General features: G+C 42.8%; 1 protein-coding gene across 9 annotated transcripts in view; it reads right to left on the minus strand.

The window, feature by feature from the left end:
• LOC115008753 (nuclear factor 1 X-type-like) overlaps window positions 1-16,876 on the minus strand; it is a 106,228-nt gene that overhangs the window by 57,025 nt on the left and 32,327 nt on the right. For 7 of the 9 annotated variants that reach the window (XM_029432602.1, XM_029432583.1, XM_029432537.1 and 4 more), the window contains one exon: window positions 13,972-14,503. In XM_029432602.1, the coding sequence (XP_029288462.1) occupies window positions 13,972-14,503 (532 nt within the window). Of the gene's footprint in view, window positions 1-10,387; window positions 10,675-13,971; window positions 14,504-15,330; window positions 16,036-16,876 lie in introns of those variants that run through there. The other 2 variants (XM_029432575.1, XM_029432611.1) reach the window with 2 other exon arrangements.

The following is a 16,876-nucleotide window of genomic DNA, read 5'->3' on the forward strand; positions in this document are numbered from 1 at the left end:
GTGCAGTGTGTGGTTGACCCACATACAGTAGAGCGGAGCGGAGCAGGGGTGAACTGAGGTAAAGGGTGGAGCCGCCAGTCAACCCTCTTATCTTCCTGCCACTGTGACACTTTCCTCTATCTCAAGTGTACCTTTATATGGCCCGAGTGTGCAGCAACAACATTGTAAACCGCTGAAGTCATAAAAATAAACACAGGAGAGAAAGACAAAGGGAAAGCAAAAGAGAGAGAACGAACGATACTGACTTACATACAATTATGTGGGGCGGGTTTGGTTATGAGGACAGTATGCATCATCAACTAAAGCTATCCAACATAAACATGGCCATAAGGCCGCACACAGATGCTCAGTCATTTAAGAAAAACAAACAGATAAAAGTGCATCTGCGGGGTAAGGTCAGACGTGTGACATTAAACATGTTCATGTGCGAGTGTGTGGTGCACGTTTGTTGCCATACTTACAATAGGCTATATTGTTTGAAGCATTTGCTAAAAAACTGTTTTCTGGGAACTTTGCGTGTATACAATTAACAACGAGGACAGAGAACATGTGTATGTGCATATGTGTATCTGTGTTCGCAAGACTATGAGTGAGCGTATGTGTGTGTTTCGGATTAAGAGCTTCACCCCTGAACCTCGAAATTAGATAGGGGATTAGCGGGACACATCCGCCACCTGGCATTTTAAGCCCCGCAATTACAACAACAACTTTTAATCAACAACAGCCACACACATGTGTCACATACAGTTAGAACTCAGCAACTCATTCATCTTCCTCATACTTCTCTCTCTCAGGCTGTCATTTGCAATAACACCAGGCCACATAGAGGGCAGCTGTATGCTAGTTTTTAGGCTGATCATGTCCCACTGTATTAATAAGGATCAGCCTAGATTGGGACTTGTAGCATGGTGCCCTAGGCAAGGATTTAGCGTCCAGAGTGACTTTTACTTGGCACAAGACTAGGGGATGGGATGTGAAGCAGTTGGCGCTGGGCTAGGAGGTAGCATCCCATTAGCACCTGTGCAAGGCATTTACCATCCAAAGAGCACTAGGAGCTACTAGTGATGTGATACCTCATTGATCCCCCGTTAAAAATTCTTTACTCTAGTTGCCATGCTCAGGGGGGTTAGAGGTCAGAGCTGGTTGAGTAGCACCTCTGGAGCTGGTAGGGATTCAGTGTCTTGTTCAAGGCCACTTAAACAGGTTGGGTGCTTGCTGACCACTGGAGCTTTAACCTGACCCAGTAAGTCACCCTGCTCTTGTTCAAATCTCTGGTGCCAATGCAGCTGGAAGCTTCAACAAACCTCAACATTTAATTATTCAGTTTTCATTAAAAAAAAAAAAACCTCACTCTATTCTGTTTAACACAAAGAAAGACAATAATGCTTAATGATATATGACTATACGACTAAAAGCATTTTTTAATGTACTATTTTCACTTTGTTATACTGACTGCACATACAGAGATCAGGCTGTAGGTATCTCTTGCCGTCGTGTCAAATAAATAAAAAGCAGCCGGGGCTAATAAACCCTTGACGACTCTGCTCCATTTCATGGCCAGCGTGCACTGTGGAGAAAGACACAGCAGGCTAGGCTAGCTACCAAACAAAAACCTCAGCCAGGCACTATGAAATTAAAATAAATCATGTTCTTTTTCATGCACACCTCCAGTTAAACAAGGTAATACACATGTGCAAAGGTTCTCCTGTGGTTAAGTGGCAGTTTAGATCACAAAATGAGAATGTGGAAATAACCAAGACTCATATATGTACAGTAAGAAGAAAACAAACTGTCCAAACCTCATTACATATACCGTAATAAAAAATTGTACTGTACTGAGAAACTGTAAATCAGATAGCATTGAAGAGAGAATAAATGAACAAAAAAGAAAACTATTTTAAACTCAAGTGGAGAGAAGGCCAACATAAAAACCCCAATCAAATGAAAACAAAGGAGGGAACAAAGAGAAAGGAACGAAGCGCTGCTTTTTTTTTCTTTAATAACAAACAGTGTTTCCATCCAACATCTCAGATAGCAATCTACCACAAATTAGGACCAGATTTCTCTAATTGACCATTACGTTGTTTTTAAAGATGAAGTGCCACCTTGATTTACCACTACTTTCTAAGAAGGTGACAGCCAAAGAAGGCGAAATAGAAGAGAGAAACAGAATGATTAGACTGAAAGAGAAAATGAACAAGATGAAGAGACAAAGCTAGAGAATTTGAGAGGGAGAGGGAAACAGAGAGAATAGGAGAGAGGAGGGTAATTGCAGGAAAGGGGGCTCATTAGTCCGTCACTATCCTCAATCTAACCCCCAATTTCAGGTCATGAGGAACACAGAGAGAGACTAGAGAAAAAAAGAGAACAAACAAGGATGGAGCAACTTAATAATACTCCATCTCCTGTTTACAAAGTCTCAAATGATGTAGTCCCAAACTTTTCTCCCTCTGTTCAACTTTCTACCTCTGGCCTCTTTACACTGGCTGGCAGCGCTGAGCGTGCATGCCGCCGCCAGCACCGTCATGGATCACACACCATATCTCCTTACACACCTCGCATGACGAATCCACTGTCTCCCTGCCACGGGCTGAACTCACTTAGGAGTGAGGAAGAAACACTGACTTTGTCCTCCCAAAGAGGGGAGCAGAAAAACAGAGGGAAATAAGTGGTTAAGAATGAGATGAGACCAAACTAATAACTCACAATACAAAGTTGTGACCAAACTGTCCACAATACCCTCAGCAAACGTTCTCGTTAATCTTGAAGCCAAGGCAGATTGTACACTGCTACTTTCATCAAGTGGAGACCTACTGTAGTATTGATTGGCCCATTACCAATTACGGATACTGACTCATAGTTTAAGAAAGCAGAGTGATGAGATATCCATTCCTTTGCAGAATCAATGTGTTGCCCTACCCACCCTCTGTGCAGTTCAGATCTGGAATGTATTGTACAGCGAGCAGCAGAGTTATACTCAGAGTCTCTGTCGGCTGGAGAAAGAGTGCTGCCTGAACTGCATTCTGTATTGATAATACAACATTCTTTCATTCACAATGAAACAGTGATTGTGGGACTACTGATGGTGGGCTGTTTACTTTTCATTTGAAAATAAAGCCTGCTATACCTATCTATGACTATAACTCCAACTCTCTATTGGTTTGTCACGCAAATGAGCTGGGCCCCAGATCATGTGCACTAAAGAGAATCAAAAGCACTCTGCTCTGCCTAAATATAGACACTATGTGCAGCTTCCTCCCAAGTGCTGATTTGGGCAGTTATTTGTACTTTTTTTGGCAAATGATCAATTGCCAGCGCAGGGTAAATTGGAAAGACATAGTTTGAAGATGTTCTAAGTCAGCAGAACCCTGCAGCTCCAGTCTCCTATGCGCACTGTGCCACAGCAGGAAAGCCCTGGTGGAGAAGGCTGAGGTAAAGGTGAGCGCCACATGGATCCCCACTGACCGGCCAACCCAGGGACCCAGGGATCCGAAGAAGGTGCAAATAAATACAAAAATGCACAAGTGTCTTTTCTATTTAGCATACAATCTGGATCACACTTACATAATCATCACATTAAGTATAAGAATTGTCTGTCACCTGCTTATTTTGTTTGCAATTACACAGAGTGAAGCAGATGACCATACATTCACTTTCACACAGGAATCCTTACAGCCATACAAAAGCACAAGACACACTTAAAGAAAAACACAATAAAATAATAATAGCCCCTCATGAATGAATTTCATCTCTTGTTCACATTGTTGGTCTACTGATGGTTTTCAGCAACAGTCATACAACCATATTGCCTCAACAGATGCACAGTGCTGTATACATCATAATTATCATGCATTTAAATATTGTTTGTGTTTTGGCTAGACATGCAGAGCCGAATGTGCGCGGCTGAATATTTACACACCACAGGAGAAAGGCATTGTTCAAAAAACATATACCCTCATATATTATACATTGAAAATGCATCTCTATGCTGTCTTTCTCTCTCTCTCTTTCGCTCTCTCCTGTTTTCGCTCATGTGGGAGGCAGCACTGGGCACCCAGCCATGTCACATCAATATGCGTACTGGTGAAACGCTTCCCCTGCTTTCCCCGTTCTGCAGTCGCCGAGGCTTGCAGCAGTGGCTAATGTCACCGGATATCACGGGTCATGTTAGCTGGTAGTTAGTTAACAGAGGTTAGCAAGCTAGCACTCCCAACGGGGGCCAGAGCCAGGCTGCCCTTGTCATAGCAGCAACCTGCCGCGGTGACAGCCCGTTGATGCAGACAACGCCAGCCAGTGCCACCCTGGAGGCACCTTGGATTCTACCCAGGCAAAGTTCCCTGGGAGCCTTGGTTGCCATGGTGCCAGCCAAATTTGGGTCCAATAAACGTGAGGGGAACAGGCGGTGGGCTAGGGAGGGGGACTTTGGGGTGGCAAGACAGAGGATAGAGAGAAGGAAAGGGGGGTTCCCGAGTGCTATGGCAACCTTAAAATCAATCCTGTGGTTCTAAAAGAGTCAAATAAAAAAAAGACCTGTTTAGATGAAGATATATCAATGGAAGGACATTAAAATAACATCATTGATAACGTATAAAAGACAGGCAGCAACAGAGAAATTGAGAGCGTGTGTGTGCTGGATGCTGCTGATAACCTGGACAAAAGGCTTTTAAAAGAGTCTCTTGGCAATGTGAATGTCAAGATGAATGTGTGCCTCTTCTACTTCTCTCAAGTTGGAATTGAAAAGTCTAAAGCTCAGCTGTCAGATCAGCCGAGCTAAAAGGACAGATGCACATCTCATTTCTTACACCACAAGGCCATTGCTATAAACAAGATGTGCCCTTAAACGATTTTAGGTAAGTTAAAAAATGAGTTAGAGTTGTTAACATTCACATTAAAGTGTGGCACAATTAAACATAAGCTGAATTAAAGCTTTTAAAAGACACCACTTTGTCTTGGCTTCCCTGCCCTGCTCTTCCAAATGTAGTCTCAGAATTCACTAAGTGGTTGAAGGTGACTTAGCCCTGATCTTTATATTCATAAATTCATCTCCTCTTAATTAAAAAGTTTGCATGACGGAAATGCACAAAAGGACTTTATAGCACTTAGTGTACACCTGGCTTCCTTGGCCGACCGGCTGACAGGCTGAATTATGAACAGCTGAAGCAGGAGCGAAGCACGGCACCTTGCTGTGGCCGGTTCGCCGCGGTGTCCCTGAGACCCCAAGACTCGGCTCCTTCCAAACTCTCTCGCTCTCATAAAAAAGACATGCTGCTGCTTGGCTCATAAGACTGTAAATCATGCAAAATAGAGCATAGCACTCGGTCTGGAAAAAATAACCATGTATAATGAGCAGACGGAGACATATGCACATATGCACTCTCTCACACACATGCACGTCTCTGCGTTCACGCACATAAGCTTTGCCAAAAGCACACCACCCCCTACATCGCTTTGTACTAGACACACAGACACGTACTGTCATCGGCCTATCCCACAATTCTAACCCCCCAAAACACAATCCTTGTCTGTATCCATGCTAGTGATAAAGAACACACTATCTCTACCCCCACCTTATCCCACTCGTTAAGACTGTGTCCACCTCCCACCTGCTTCGCACCCCCTCAAAACTCCTACAAACATTAAAGAGCACACACACACACACTAACGCCATTCCACTCCAAACTCATCCTGTTATCTAAACAAGCGCCGTCCTCTCGTCAGCGTCATTGGGTTCATTTCTCTGTCTCCTCAGAGAAAAGAGAGACTCTCCTGTTCACAGATGAATGGAGTCTTTTGATGAAGCGCCGAACCTTGTTTACTGCCACTCCATTTATTTACCGGCCTGTTTTTCAAGTCGTCATTGAGGGACACTCTACCAAACACCCTCCTCCCTCCTCATCCCCTAAACCTCACCCACCAACCCCCTCCATCTCATCCTTTGCTTAGCTACTCATACACATATACACACTATACCCCCCCCCCCTTCTCAATCCCATGTCGTTCCCTATCCCGTTTCATCCTGCTTTCTTCTTTCCGTCTAGTGTCCTAGATCTGTGTCCAAACTGATTTGAAGCTTACTCGCTTACACAGACGCATGCCAAATTTGATTCTCTGCATTCTGTTGTGCTTCTCAGCTAGCTCGCTCATTCGCCCCCCCCCCCCCCCCCCCCCACTTTCTGTCTTCTCTAAACTGCTCTCCTTCTCACGGTGTAACGAACACCAAACGATGCCCCTCATGAAGGTTGTCTCTCAAGAACGAGTGGCCTGCTGCGAAACAGCTCAGACATTTTTTTTTTATGAAAAACGACATACTGGTTAAAAAACTTCCACCTATGATGTGAAATGTTATAATCAGAAGGAATAAGTGACCAAACTTAATCAGTTGTCAAATTAAATGTTCTGAAAATCTCATAAATGCACCCAAAACAAAAGAGAAACTAAACACAGTCCATATAATAACATTTCTATGGAAAACATTTTTAAAACATAGCCTGTGTTTAAATGTGAAATGTAAAGATACAAAGGCAGGATGCCAGTCATGATCAACCAAATGTCTGGTGGCAAGACATCTTTGCATACTGAATGAAAGAAACATCAGAGAATTAAAAAAGAAAGAAAATTCAGTCAAGGCTCACAGCCCATGATGGCCTGCTTGCATGAAACACAAGGATAATAGTCCTATTGAGCACTAAAATGTTTGTGCTTACAAGTTATTATACATTTTTCTGTAGCAGCAAACAGGAGTCCAGGGTGCTAATGAGGCTAGGGGAGGGCATTCATTTGAACCCTAAAGAGGAATAAAAGAAAAGGGGAACAAGTGAAAGAAAGAAAAGAAAAGAGAAGAAAGCGAGGATCAGAGGGAGGAGGTTGGCAGGGAGTGTGTATGAAAATTTGGCGTCTTCCATACAGAGATAGCATCGTGCCAACAACGGCCGACAACGCAACTCCTCTTAACTCCTCTCACTTTCTGAACATCAGCGTTAAACTCGCCCACATAATCATTTCTTTATTCTTCAACCCACATGTGCAAAACAAAATGAAATAGAGGTTGTTGTCTTTCATTTCTTAAATCAGTATTGACCTAACTTTTTTATTCAGCACTAGAAACTCAGCAAAGCCACTTAATAGGGAATATATATCCATGACAAAAACTGAATTAGAAACAACAAAAATAAAAGTAATGGAGGTTTGGATTCAAAACAGACTGCTGTGACTCTCATTCTAGCATGACTATGGCTGTGTGTTGTGTTGCGTTGTTAGCCAGGCTAAGCAGCCGATGCCAGGGCCTCGCTGTGAGTGCAGCCCGGTGAATAAGGCATGTTCCCTGGCTCTCCCTACTTTCTGGCTGGCCTGCCTGACAGTGAGCATTGGCCACTGCACTCGTTCTCTTGCTCGTTCTCCTCCTCCTCCTCTCTGAGGTCGGGAAACCCTCCTGAGTGGGTATATGGTTTTTGGGGACAGACACATTTCATGGTTGGCGCCGCTACAAAAGCCTGAAAAGAGACCCGGCACTGAGAAGACACAGTATTAATACAGACAATACCACCCCCTCGCTGCTTCTGAATCTCTCTTTTCTCAATAACCTCTTTCTTTTCTTTTCCTCCTTTCTCGCCCCTTTTTTTTGCTTTCTAGGTTTTTTTCCAAATAAAAAAACGTTAAAAAAAAGCAATCTCAGCTCAAGTAAAGAATGCAGTTTTTATCACTGCGTGCTTAGCTTAGGCCTACACCCATTTTTATGTGACAATCCTTAATGTGTTTTAATGAGTAATTAAATCTTAACAGTAGGTATTAGTCTACTAGCGCCCTATTTTCCTTTAGACAAAATTTGAAATTGCTTAGCATTTATATAAATACTATTATACTGATTACATAATAATTCATTACATTATTATTAATAATAATGTAATTAATAATAATAATAATAATAATGACAAATGTCAAATTCAGATTACCATAATATATTTAGAAAAATGTATTTTATGTGAGCCTGTTTTTAGATGAAAAAAGCATTTAGGAACTTTATATCTGAAACTGATAAATGTAACATTTTGTGGAAAAATAAATAATAAAATAAAAAGTAAAGTAAAAAAGGTTTGCACCATTAGTAATGAAGAAACTACGCGCAGAACTTAGATAAGATTTCTGTCTTTCATCCTGAAGAACCGCAGAATAAAAAGCCTGAAGAACATTTTGTCAAATCTTCTTCAAAAAGAAGTTCATTCAAAAAGAAAGAGGGGACCAGAAGGAAACTGATAAAAAAAAGCCAAATAGCGCAAACTGCCTCATTTGTCTGTTCCACCATGATGACGGTCTCCCAAATTCACTGGAATAATCTGTTTATCTCATATCTCCTAACGCTAACACTCTTCACACAAAAGGAAACAGATGCGGGTAGAGCAGATATTTTCAGGGGTTTTACGCTCTCCCGAGGCTGACACAGCCAAAGAAACTGAGGCTTATGATCGTTATGTAAAAAACTAAAAAGCAGGGAACTGTTTCTAGGACAAAGGCACCGTATCACGGAGCATGCCAGTTTTTACTGGTCAATTTAATGGGAGACCAAACATAACAACATTGTCTTTGACTCGCCTTTCTCATGTTTTTTTATATTCCCTCGAGTCTGCTTGTGTCATCATGGTCTCATGAGATAAATGCAGACCCTGCGGTTTTGGACTGATCTATGTATGTCTGTGACACCCCAACGTTAGCCTCGCGTCTGTGTGTGTGTGTGTTTGCATGTTTTGGAGCGAATGAGCACACAACAGGGCTTTGGCTAGCCCGATACCATTAGCTATCCAAATACACAGACTTTTTTCCAAAGCCAAGAATAGTGTGAGAAGACTCCCTCTCACTCTGTCTCTTTAATGTGACGTGGCTCTCCCTCTATCTTAACCCTTCAGATTTGATATGTAGCCACCTCGATGTGTTCCTGACGCCAGACAGAAAGAAAGAGACGCGGAAAAGAAGACGCGGGCCCGGCTAAACGAGAGACATCAGCGAACATTTACTGATGCCAAAGCCGCTCTGCATGTGGAGAGCTTTTCTTAGCCGGCGCGGGCCCTGTTCCCACCACACACAATACAAAAGCCTCAGACCTGACCGACTCCCTCTGTGATTTCATTTAATCAAAACTCAATGCTTACTCCACAGCTGAGGGTCATCCTAAGATGTGCACACACAGACACAAACAAAAACACTTACACACAAGAACAGTCCACTGTGATGTCATGGGAGCCGGAGAACAGATCCAGGAAGTAATTAAGAACAGATTATTTTCACAGGGACAAAAACGAAAAACTGAGCCACGGAGACACAGAGCAGTGGGAACCTGTGGGATCCATCAGAGTATCCTGTCAACCTTTAACACGTAGCAATCCATTCATCATGTCAGCCATGGATGTCAGGATGCCTCTCTATTTCATACTTTTCTCCCTTCTTTCTCCCACATTTCTGTTCTTTCCCCCACCCAATAAATCCTGAATACTCTGGGAGTTTTTCTCAGTGATGAACAAAAGTGGAGGTTTTTATTTGTGAATCCTTCCTGTGGTCAGGGAGTTGGCCGTGGGGCTGGCTGCAGTGCAATGTTTTTCTCTGGGCTTTCTCAAAGCACCATCCAAGGCATGACTATTGCTAAAGCGAGAGAGAGGCGGGATCTGGCACCGTAAAGCGTGGAGTGTGGCGCGGTCATGGCAGAAATGGCACGGCGAGCACATTTCACACCTCCCTCGGAGTGACTGCAAATTTCCTGTACTGCACTTTTGATTGGAAACACATTTGAAACATCTTTTCATGATCACACTTACTGCGTACAAAAGAAAGAAAAGTGAAAAAAATAAAGAAAGTCGTAAGAATGAAGTCCAAAAAATGACTAAGTGCACTGAGCTAACTTTGGACCTCACAAATGTTTTTTTTCCCTTAATCTTCTATTTTTCCAACCTTGAATAAATCAGAAATGTGCTGAGTTTAAGCTAAAACAGCACAAAGGTTATAAATCAAATAGTGCATTAAACACTATGACAAGCAGCTAAATGATTTCTCCTCAGATGGTGGACGCACCTATGCAGTAGTCAGACCAACAGAAGTAGGAATTTAATATAAACTTGAACTGTGAACTAAGCCTATCCAAAAGATTCCAATCATGGGTTATCAAAGGGACGCTGCCAGAGTTTGGTGATCGGGCAGACCTTTGACTCTTCCAGACAACTATCTCCATTACGATACCAGTCAATCACTCTTAATAAACTACTCACTGTACTGCACCACACAACCACTCTTCCCCTCTCCTCTATTCTCTGACAGTATTTTGGTTACAATGTTCAAAGACGCGTCCCTCTGTCTGGTTTGTTGCCCTTTATCTGAGGTGCCTGAAAAAAACAGGGGGAGATGGTTGTGTATTGTGGAATCGTGGTTTGTTCTGTTACGGCTGCAGTGTGTTATGCTCCGTAACAGAGAGGATCTCAAAGGCTGGCTGGCTGCAGAACAGCCTGAGAAAGCCTGACGGCAAGCCCAGAGATTCCCTGTGGCAGCTTTTGCCACTCTGTCATAAACAAAACACAAGACGTCTTTCTCTTCTTCCCACACCAACGGGGCTCGGGCGCTGCCAAACAGAACAATCACCATCGCAGCCTCTTCTCCTTTCCAACGCGCTCTCTCTCCCTCTCTCTCTCTGTGTGTCTCCTACAATATAAACAAAAGAGATCAGCAGAGGCTTTACCTCTGTGAGAGCAACAATGAGGGCGATGTTTAAGGAGACAAAACAAAAGTGTGCACGGGATCAAAGAGGAGCGAGGAAGACAGAGATGCTAAAGACCGACAAAACGAAAAACAAACAAAAACAAACAATGAGCACATCTTGTCATTCATTGCGCGCCTGAGCCAAGAAATGTAACTGCTCATCACTGTAACAGATAAAAGGTGACAGGTAAATGCAGGCCTTTTATATGCCCGTTTGGTCATAAATACGCATTTACAACTTAAAAGTGAATTAGAGCCAAGTGACCTTATGAGAGGTTTACAGACAGTGGATTGCCCTTTGTCTCTCCTTCTGTCCCTCTTTCTTTCTCTGTCTGTAGACCCCAAAGTGTCTCTCCAACCAGGACTTAAACTGAGCGTGGGCTCTTTGGAGGCAGATAAAAGTACTGAGGCATGCTGTGTTAGCCAGATAAGATAAGAGAGAGGGCTCAGTAAGTCCATATTATGAATGGGCGGCCCTTCCAAGCAGCCATGTGTTTTACTGTACTTCTGTAAACCAAAGTACAGTAGCGACGAGTTTACAGCAACAAACTGAAAATTGGAAAGCCAACAAGAAAATTAGTCATGAGACATTCACAGTTTGTGTGTTCAGTTTCACAGTATATATAAAAAATGTAAATACAATATTTCTCACTGAAATCCTTCCTCAGTCATATACAGACAATTGTAGCCACCAAAACATACACATTTTTATTTAGAAACATTATTCATGTCACTTATAGTAGTATATATGTAATATAATACCACAAATTAAATATGTCCAGCTCTTAGATGGACTTTGTTTAGTTTCTGCATCCAGCATGAGAAGAAAACCATTTTCCCATCTTAATTTATAAAATTATTTATAAATTAATTTTAAAAATGTGATGGTCTAGGGAAACTTAGGCCGATATAATTGATTCAATTATATAGTATATTAAAATACACTTCCATAATAATTTATTTTCCAAAACCAAAAATGCAACGTCTTTCTAGATTATTAAATTTACAACAAAAAACAATTCTGAGCTAAGATTAAACAAACATAATACCTATAATTTAGTGTATTCCGAGTCTATAATTTACAAGACAAATAAAATGTAACAGTGCTGTACATTTCATAATAAACTGAGAAAAAACAGACCTCTGCAATTAAGTTACTAAATCCCAAAACACAACTCACTGACCCGGAATCCACAATAAGTCATTATAAAAAACATTTTTTTGCAGCAATGTCTCAAATATAGTGCAATAAAAAAAAGTCAGTTAAAAAAAACAAACAACACTATTTGAGAGAAAATGTATCAGAAAAACAGTAAGACCGATTTCCTCAGTCAACTTCAGCACTGCCCGCTACGTACGGTTTATCATCGCCACAGATAGACCAACATGCTGGAGCTGCTGCCAGGGTTTGGCTCAGGACGAGGGAGGTGTTTGGCCTGGACCGAGATTTTGTGTGTGTCAGAGAGAGAAAAAGAGAGAGAGAGGGAGGGACGGCTGTGATAGCATTTGGCTACACTCATGTTAGCGGCTACCATAAGAGTTCTGCCGAGGCAGAGAGTGAGTGTGTGTATTTGGGCAGCGACTTGGATATGCTGTATATATATATATATATATATATATATATATATATATATATATATATATGTGCCTATGTGTGTGTGTGAAGCTGGTTGAGTCACTGTTTGAAATTTCCAGAAAATTCCAGCTGAGATAATATTAGGTCATGAGCGTGTGTTTGTATGTATACGTAGCCAGCAAATGGTGAAGTAGTGTGTATTTGGAGGATTTGGCTGTGAAATGTGTTTCATGTGTGCGTGTGTGTGGCTGCTGTGACAGTGTTTTTTGCAATGTGGGGAGAAACTACAACACAGCCAGTGTTTTGGCTGTGTGTGTAGAGTACGCGCACACTGGAGGCTACAGCGATGTTTGGCCGAGTGCGAGTGTGTGTACCCATGATGGTGGCTGAGATACAACAATGTTTGGCTGTATAAAACTGTATCTATGATAGTCCTTGGCCTAGTGTGTGTGCTGTGTGGGTGTGTGTACGCAATCGTGACTAAAACCGTGTTTGGCTCTACGTGTGAAAGTGCGCTACAAAGATGACAGAGTTGTTTTTCTTTTTCTTTTTATATCAAATGTGTGTATCTTTATTTAGCTGTGTTTGTATGTGTGTGTATGGGTGTGAAGGTGGCTGCAATAGTACTGGCTGTCTGTGAGCACTGGCGTTTTGTGTGTGTGAGTGTGTGTTTGGCAGCCAGGTCCAACGTGGTGCTCGCGTTCAGGCAGACGGTGAGCGCGGCAGCAGCCTGCGGCCTGAGAGCAGGAGACTCGCGACTCTGCTCTCTCTCTCACACACACGCACGCGCGCACACACACACACACGCACACACACACACACACACACAAACACACACACACACACACACACACACACACACACAATCTGGGCTGTGGCCAAATGACGTTCCTGGCTACAATGGCCTTATCGTGGCACATACACTTCGACAGACTGAGTACAATATTATAAACAGCGACTCTCACTCATCGCACAAAAACACACATTTTGACAGTGGTGATCATCTCATAAAACACACACACACACACACACACGCACACACACACACCTTCCTAAAAAAAACACAAAATATGAATCCGCAAATGCCTCGCTCAGAAAAATTAACTCGTAATTGCCAGAGCACGCTGGCCAAATGCCCTTGACACACACTCACATATTTTTTTTATTACTGTTGATACTATGTTGTCATGTAAACAAACACCAAAAGAAATAGAAGAATAAATATGAAATGACAAAAAGCAAAACTATTTGCCGTTTGCTAAGAAAACAAAAGCAAATTCATATTGCTTCTCAGAGGTAAATGTTTGCTTTGTTTACTTAAAAGAATATTGTTAAATTTAATGAATTCACAATTTGCATATAATAATATTAGATAGCTTAATTAGAATATATAATTATTTCCTAAATTTTAAACACATTTTTAGTGCATTTTTGAAACTTATTACACTTAGAAATAAAAATACATAAAAGATAAGCTTGTTATTCCCTCTCTATTTAATTATGTGTGACACAAATAAATGTTTTTGTATTAGGTGTGTTTCTGTGTTTGTGATTATGCAAATGTTCGAGCACATCTACATAAACATGCACACGGGCATGTATGACAAGTGTTTAAGTGTTGGCATCCCTCCTTATTAGTGTCGAGTATCCAATTGTCCACATACCTGGCGTGTGGACGAAGTAGGCCAGGTAGAGGTCCAGCTCCTTGACGGACACTCCGATGTGGTGCGGCTGGACGCACAGGCCAGGGTTGGTGCACTGTGGTGACTTGACCAGCCGTTCACCGTCCGTGCTCTCCAGGGGGCTGCCCTTGAACAGGATGACCATCACCAGGTCCAGTCGCCACACCTTGTCGGCCTGGCGCAGGCAGTCGATGCGACGGATTTTGCCCTTCTGGTCGGGGTTGGATAGCACGCAACAGGGGGGCTTTTTCCCCGTGATGGTGAGCACAAAGTCCTCACGGAACTCAGGCCGGATGTCCTTGCGGAGCTTGGCCAGCAGGCGCGAGGCCCACTTCTGCTTGATCTCTGGCTTCTCCCCCAGCAGCTCATCCTTCACTGCGCGCTCTTCCTCCTTGGACATGCGCTTCTCGTGCTTCTTGAAGTATTTGCGCTTGCGGGCCTGCAGGTTGAACCAGGTGTAGGCGAAGGCGCGGACATGGGGCAGCAGGGCCTCGATGAAGGGGTGGAATTCATCCTGGATGAGGGAGGAGGAAGGGGGGTGGGTGAAGGAGGAGAGGGAGGAGGGGGGGAAGCAGGAGGAGGCAGTGGAGAGAGAGGGGGAGAATGGCGGAGAGAAGGATGGGGAGAGAGGGAGTGGGGGTGAGGAAGGGAAGAGAGAAGAGAGGCAGTTAGCACCGGCACGCAGCATGGAGGAGCAGCGCCTGCTCTGTGTGAGCGGAGGGAGAGAATGAGCGAGAGGTGCCGAGAGAGAGAGAGAGAGAGAGAGAGAGAGAGAGAGAGAGAGAGAGAGAGAGAGAGAGAGAGAGAGAGAGAGAGATTCTTTATACTCTGTACCTAACACATTCACATCACATTGGAGGACACACTTTACAAAACAATGAACAACACAATACTGAGAGACAGAGGTAATAGATGAGAAAGGGAAATGAAGTATCAACTGTGAGCGTTTTCTTCAATTATTATTAGTGTAAATATTTATGTGCCTGCCTAAATAAATAAATACAAACAAACATGTTAGCTTTAAATAAATATTGCCATACTTGCATTCACTCATTACAACATTTGAACAAAAACATTTATTATTAATTCTACAAAACATTTATTCTATAAAACATTGTATTTCATATCTACATCTGTAAAAAAAAAAAGTTTAAACTATACATTTAAAATATTTTAAAAACATAATACAATACTAAAATAATTTGAGAAAACTGTAATTATTAAAAATTAAACTAAATATTTTTCCATAAATAAAATAACTGCGTCCGCACCTGAGATTATCTAATAACAGTCACTATCACAAAACATATGTGAATAAAACAAGAATAACACGGTAGTTACCATTTTGCTCTCTCATCATAAATTCACCCGCCGATTGCAAAGAAATTTTAAATGCACCAGGACAACAATTGGATTGATGAATCAAAAGGCGCTGAAGTAATGCTGCGTATATTAGAAAACAAAAGACTGAAGGGGGAAAATTAAGCAAAAAGAGAAGCTGAGAAACTGTCCAATAAAAGCAGCAGGGGGGAAAAAGCTGAGAAAGAGGAGACAGGCCAAGGGGGCGCAGTGTAATACCAGCACAGGAACACAGGAGGTACTGTGGCAGGAGATGCAGGAGAGATGCTGTTAAAGAGCACAACAGAAGGAGAATGTAAAGAAGTTCAGTAATCTCTCTGTCTAAAACGCTTTTAAAAAGAGCTCTATGTGCACGAACAAAACAGATATTGCAGCAAAAAAAGACAAAATTGTCAAAAACTTAAACAAGCCTCTTTGTTTGTTTGCAAAAATATGTAGAAAAAAAGGTCTTGACGAAAAAACAACAAAAAAAATGCTTGGCAAAGCTGCGCGTTCTATTGGTTCAATTCTGTGGGATCTGCATAAGACTCACAGAGAGGGAGAGAGAGAGCTGGACAAGGGGGGTGCGGACGGAGGGGAAGAAGAAGAGAAAAAAAACAAAACAAGAGGACCGAATCAATGTTGGAAGAGTGTGCACGACCGCTGGCAAACCCGAGTGCAGCTTCTTTTTTCCCCCTCTTTCTCTCCAACTCTGTCTCTCTCTTCCTCTCCACTTTCCTTCTCTAACCATTGACTGAGTCTGTGCCAACATGCAGAGGGCCCACCTATTTGGCACAGACTCTCAAACAGCCCAGCCAATACGCACGCTCCCAGTGCTGAAAGGGAGGGAAGAGAGAGATGGCAGAGGGAGAAGCAAAGCGGTGGGGGGGTGGATGGTTGGTGGCTGGTAGTGGAGAGAGAGAGAGAGAGCGAGATAGAGGGAGGGAGGGGGAGAAACAGGGACTGTGTGTGGTACAGGCAGAAGGCACGTCATTAGCCAAATAGACAAGTTCCAATCTAGTGCAAACGCAAAGTCCAGAGGATATTAATTTTACATGCATCCAATCCAGACAGCACCCGCCTCCTAAAGCCCCCCTACGGCCTCCCACCCCCCTTCATCTCCTTCGTCATCAGCTTGGTCACAGCCATCCCAACAAACCAGCTCACTCTCCAACTGCACCCCTGCACACCCCACCCCCTCCCCCCTCCAGAAACACCCCTCTCTCCCTCTCGCTCTGCTCGCGTTACACCACCTTGGCATGGGATGGCATGAGAAAACACAGGCCCAAAATCCCACTAGACCCTGAGACCAGCAGCTGCTCCTGGATTTACCACACAAACAAAGAGAGGAGGGGGAAGAAAATGCCCGTTACCCCCCCCCAACAAAAAATACCATCCAAAAACATGCTCTCCTGTTTCAAAATGCACTCTCACATCCAAACTGGCCCCTTCTTTTTGTTTTCCCACTTTAAAAGCCTAAACAGCACAGACACAGAAACACATTAAAAGTTTCTGTTACCAAATTAGAGAGCGATCCCATTTGTGGGTG

Source organism: Cottoperca gobio, chromosome 1, assembly GCF_900634415.1.
Source record: "Cottoperca gobio chromosome 1, fCotGob3.1, whole genome shotgun sequence".
In the NCBI taxonomy this organism is placed as follows: Eukaryota; Metazoa; Chordata; class Actinopteri; order Perciformes; family Bovichtidae; genus Cottoperca; species Cottoperca gobio.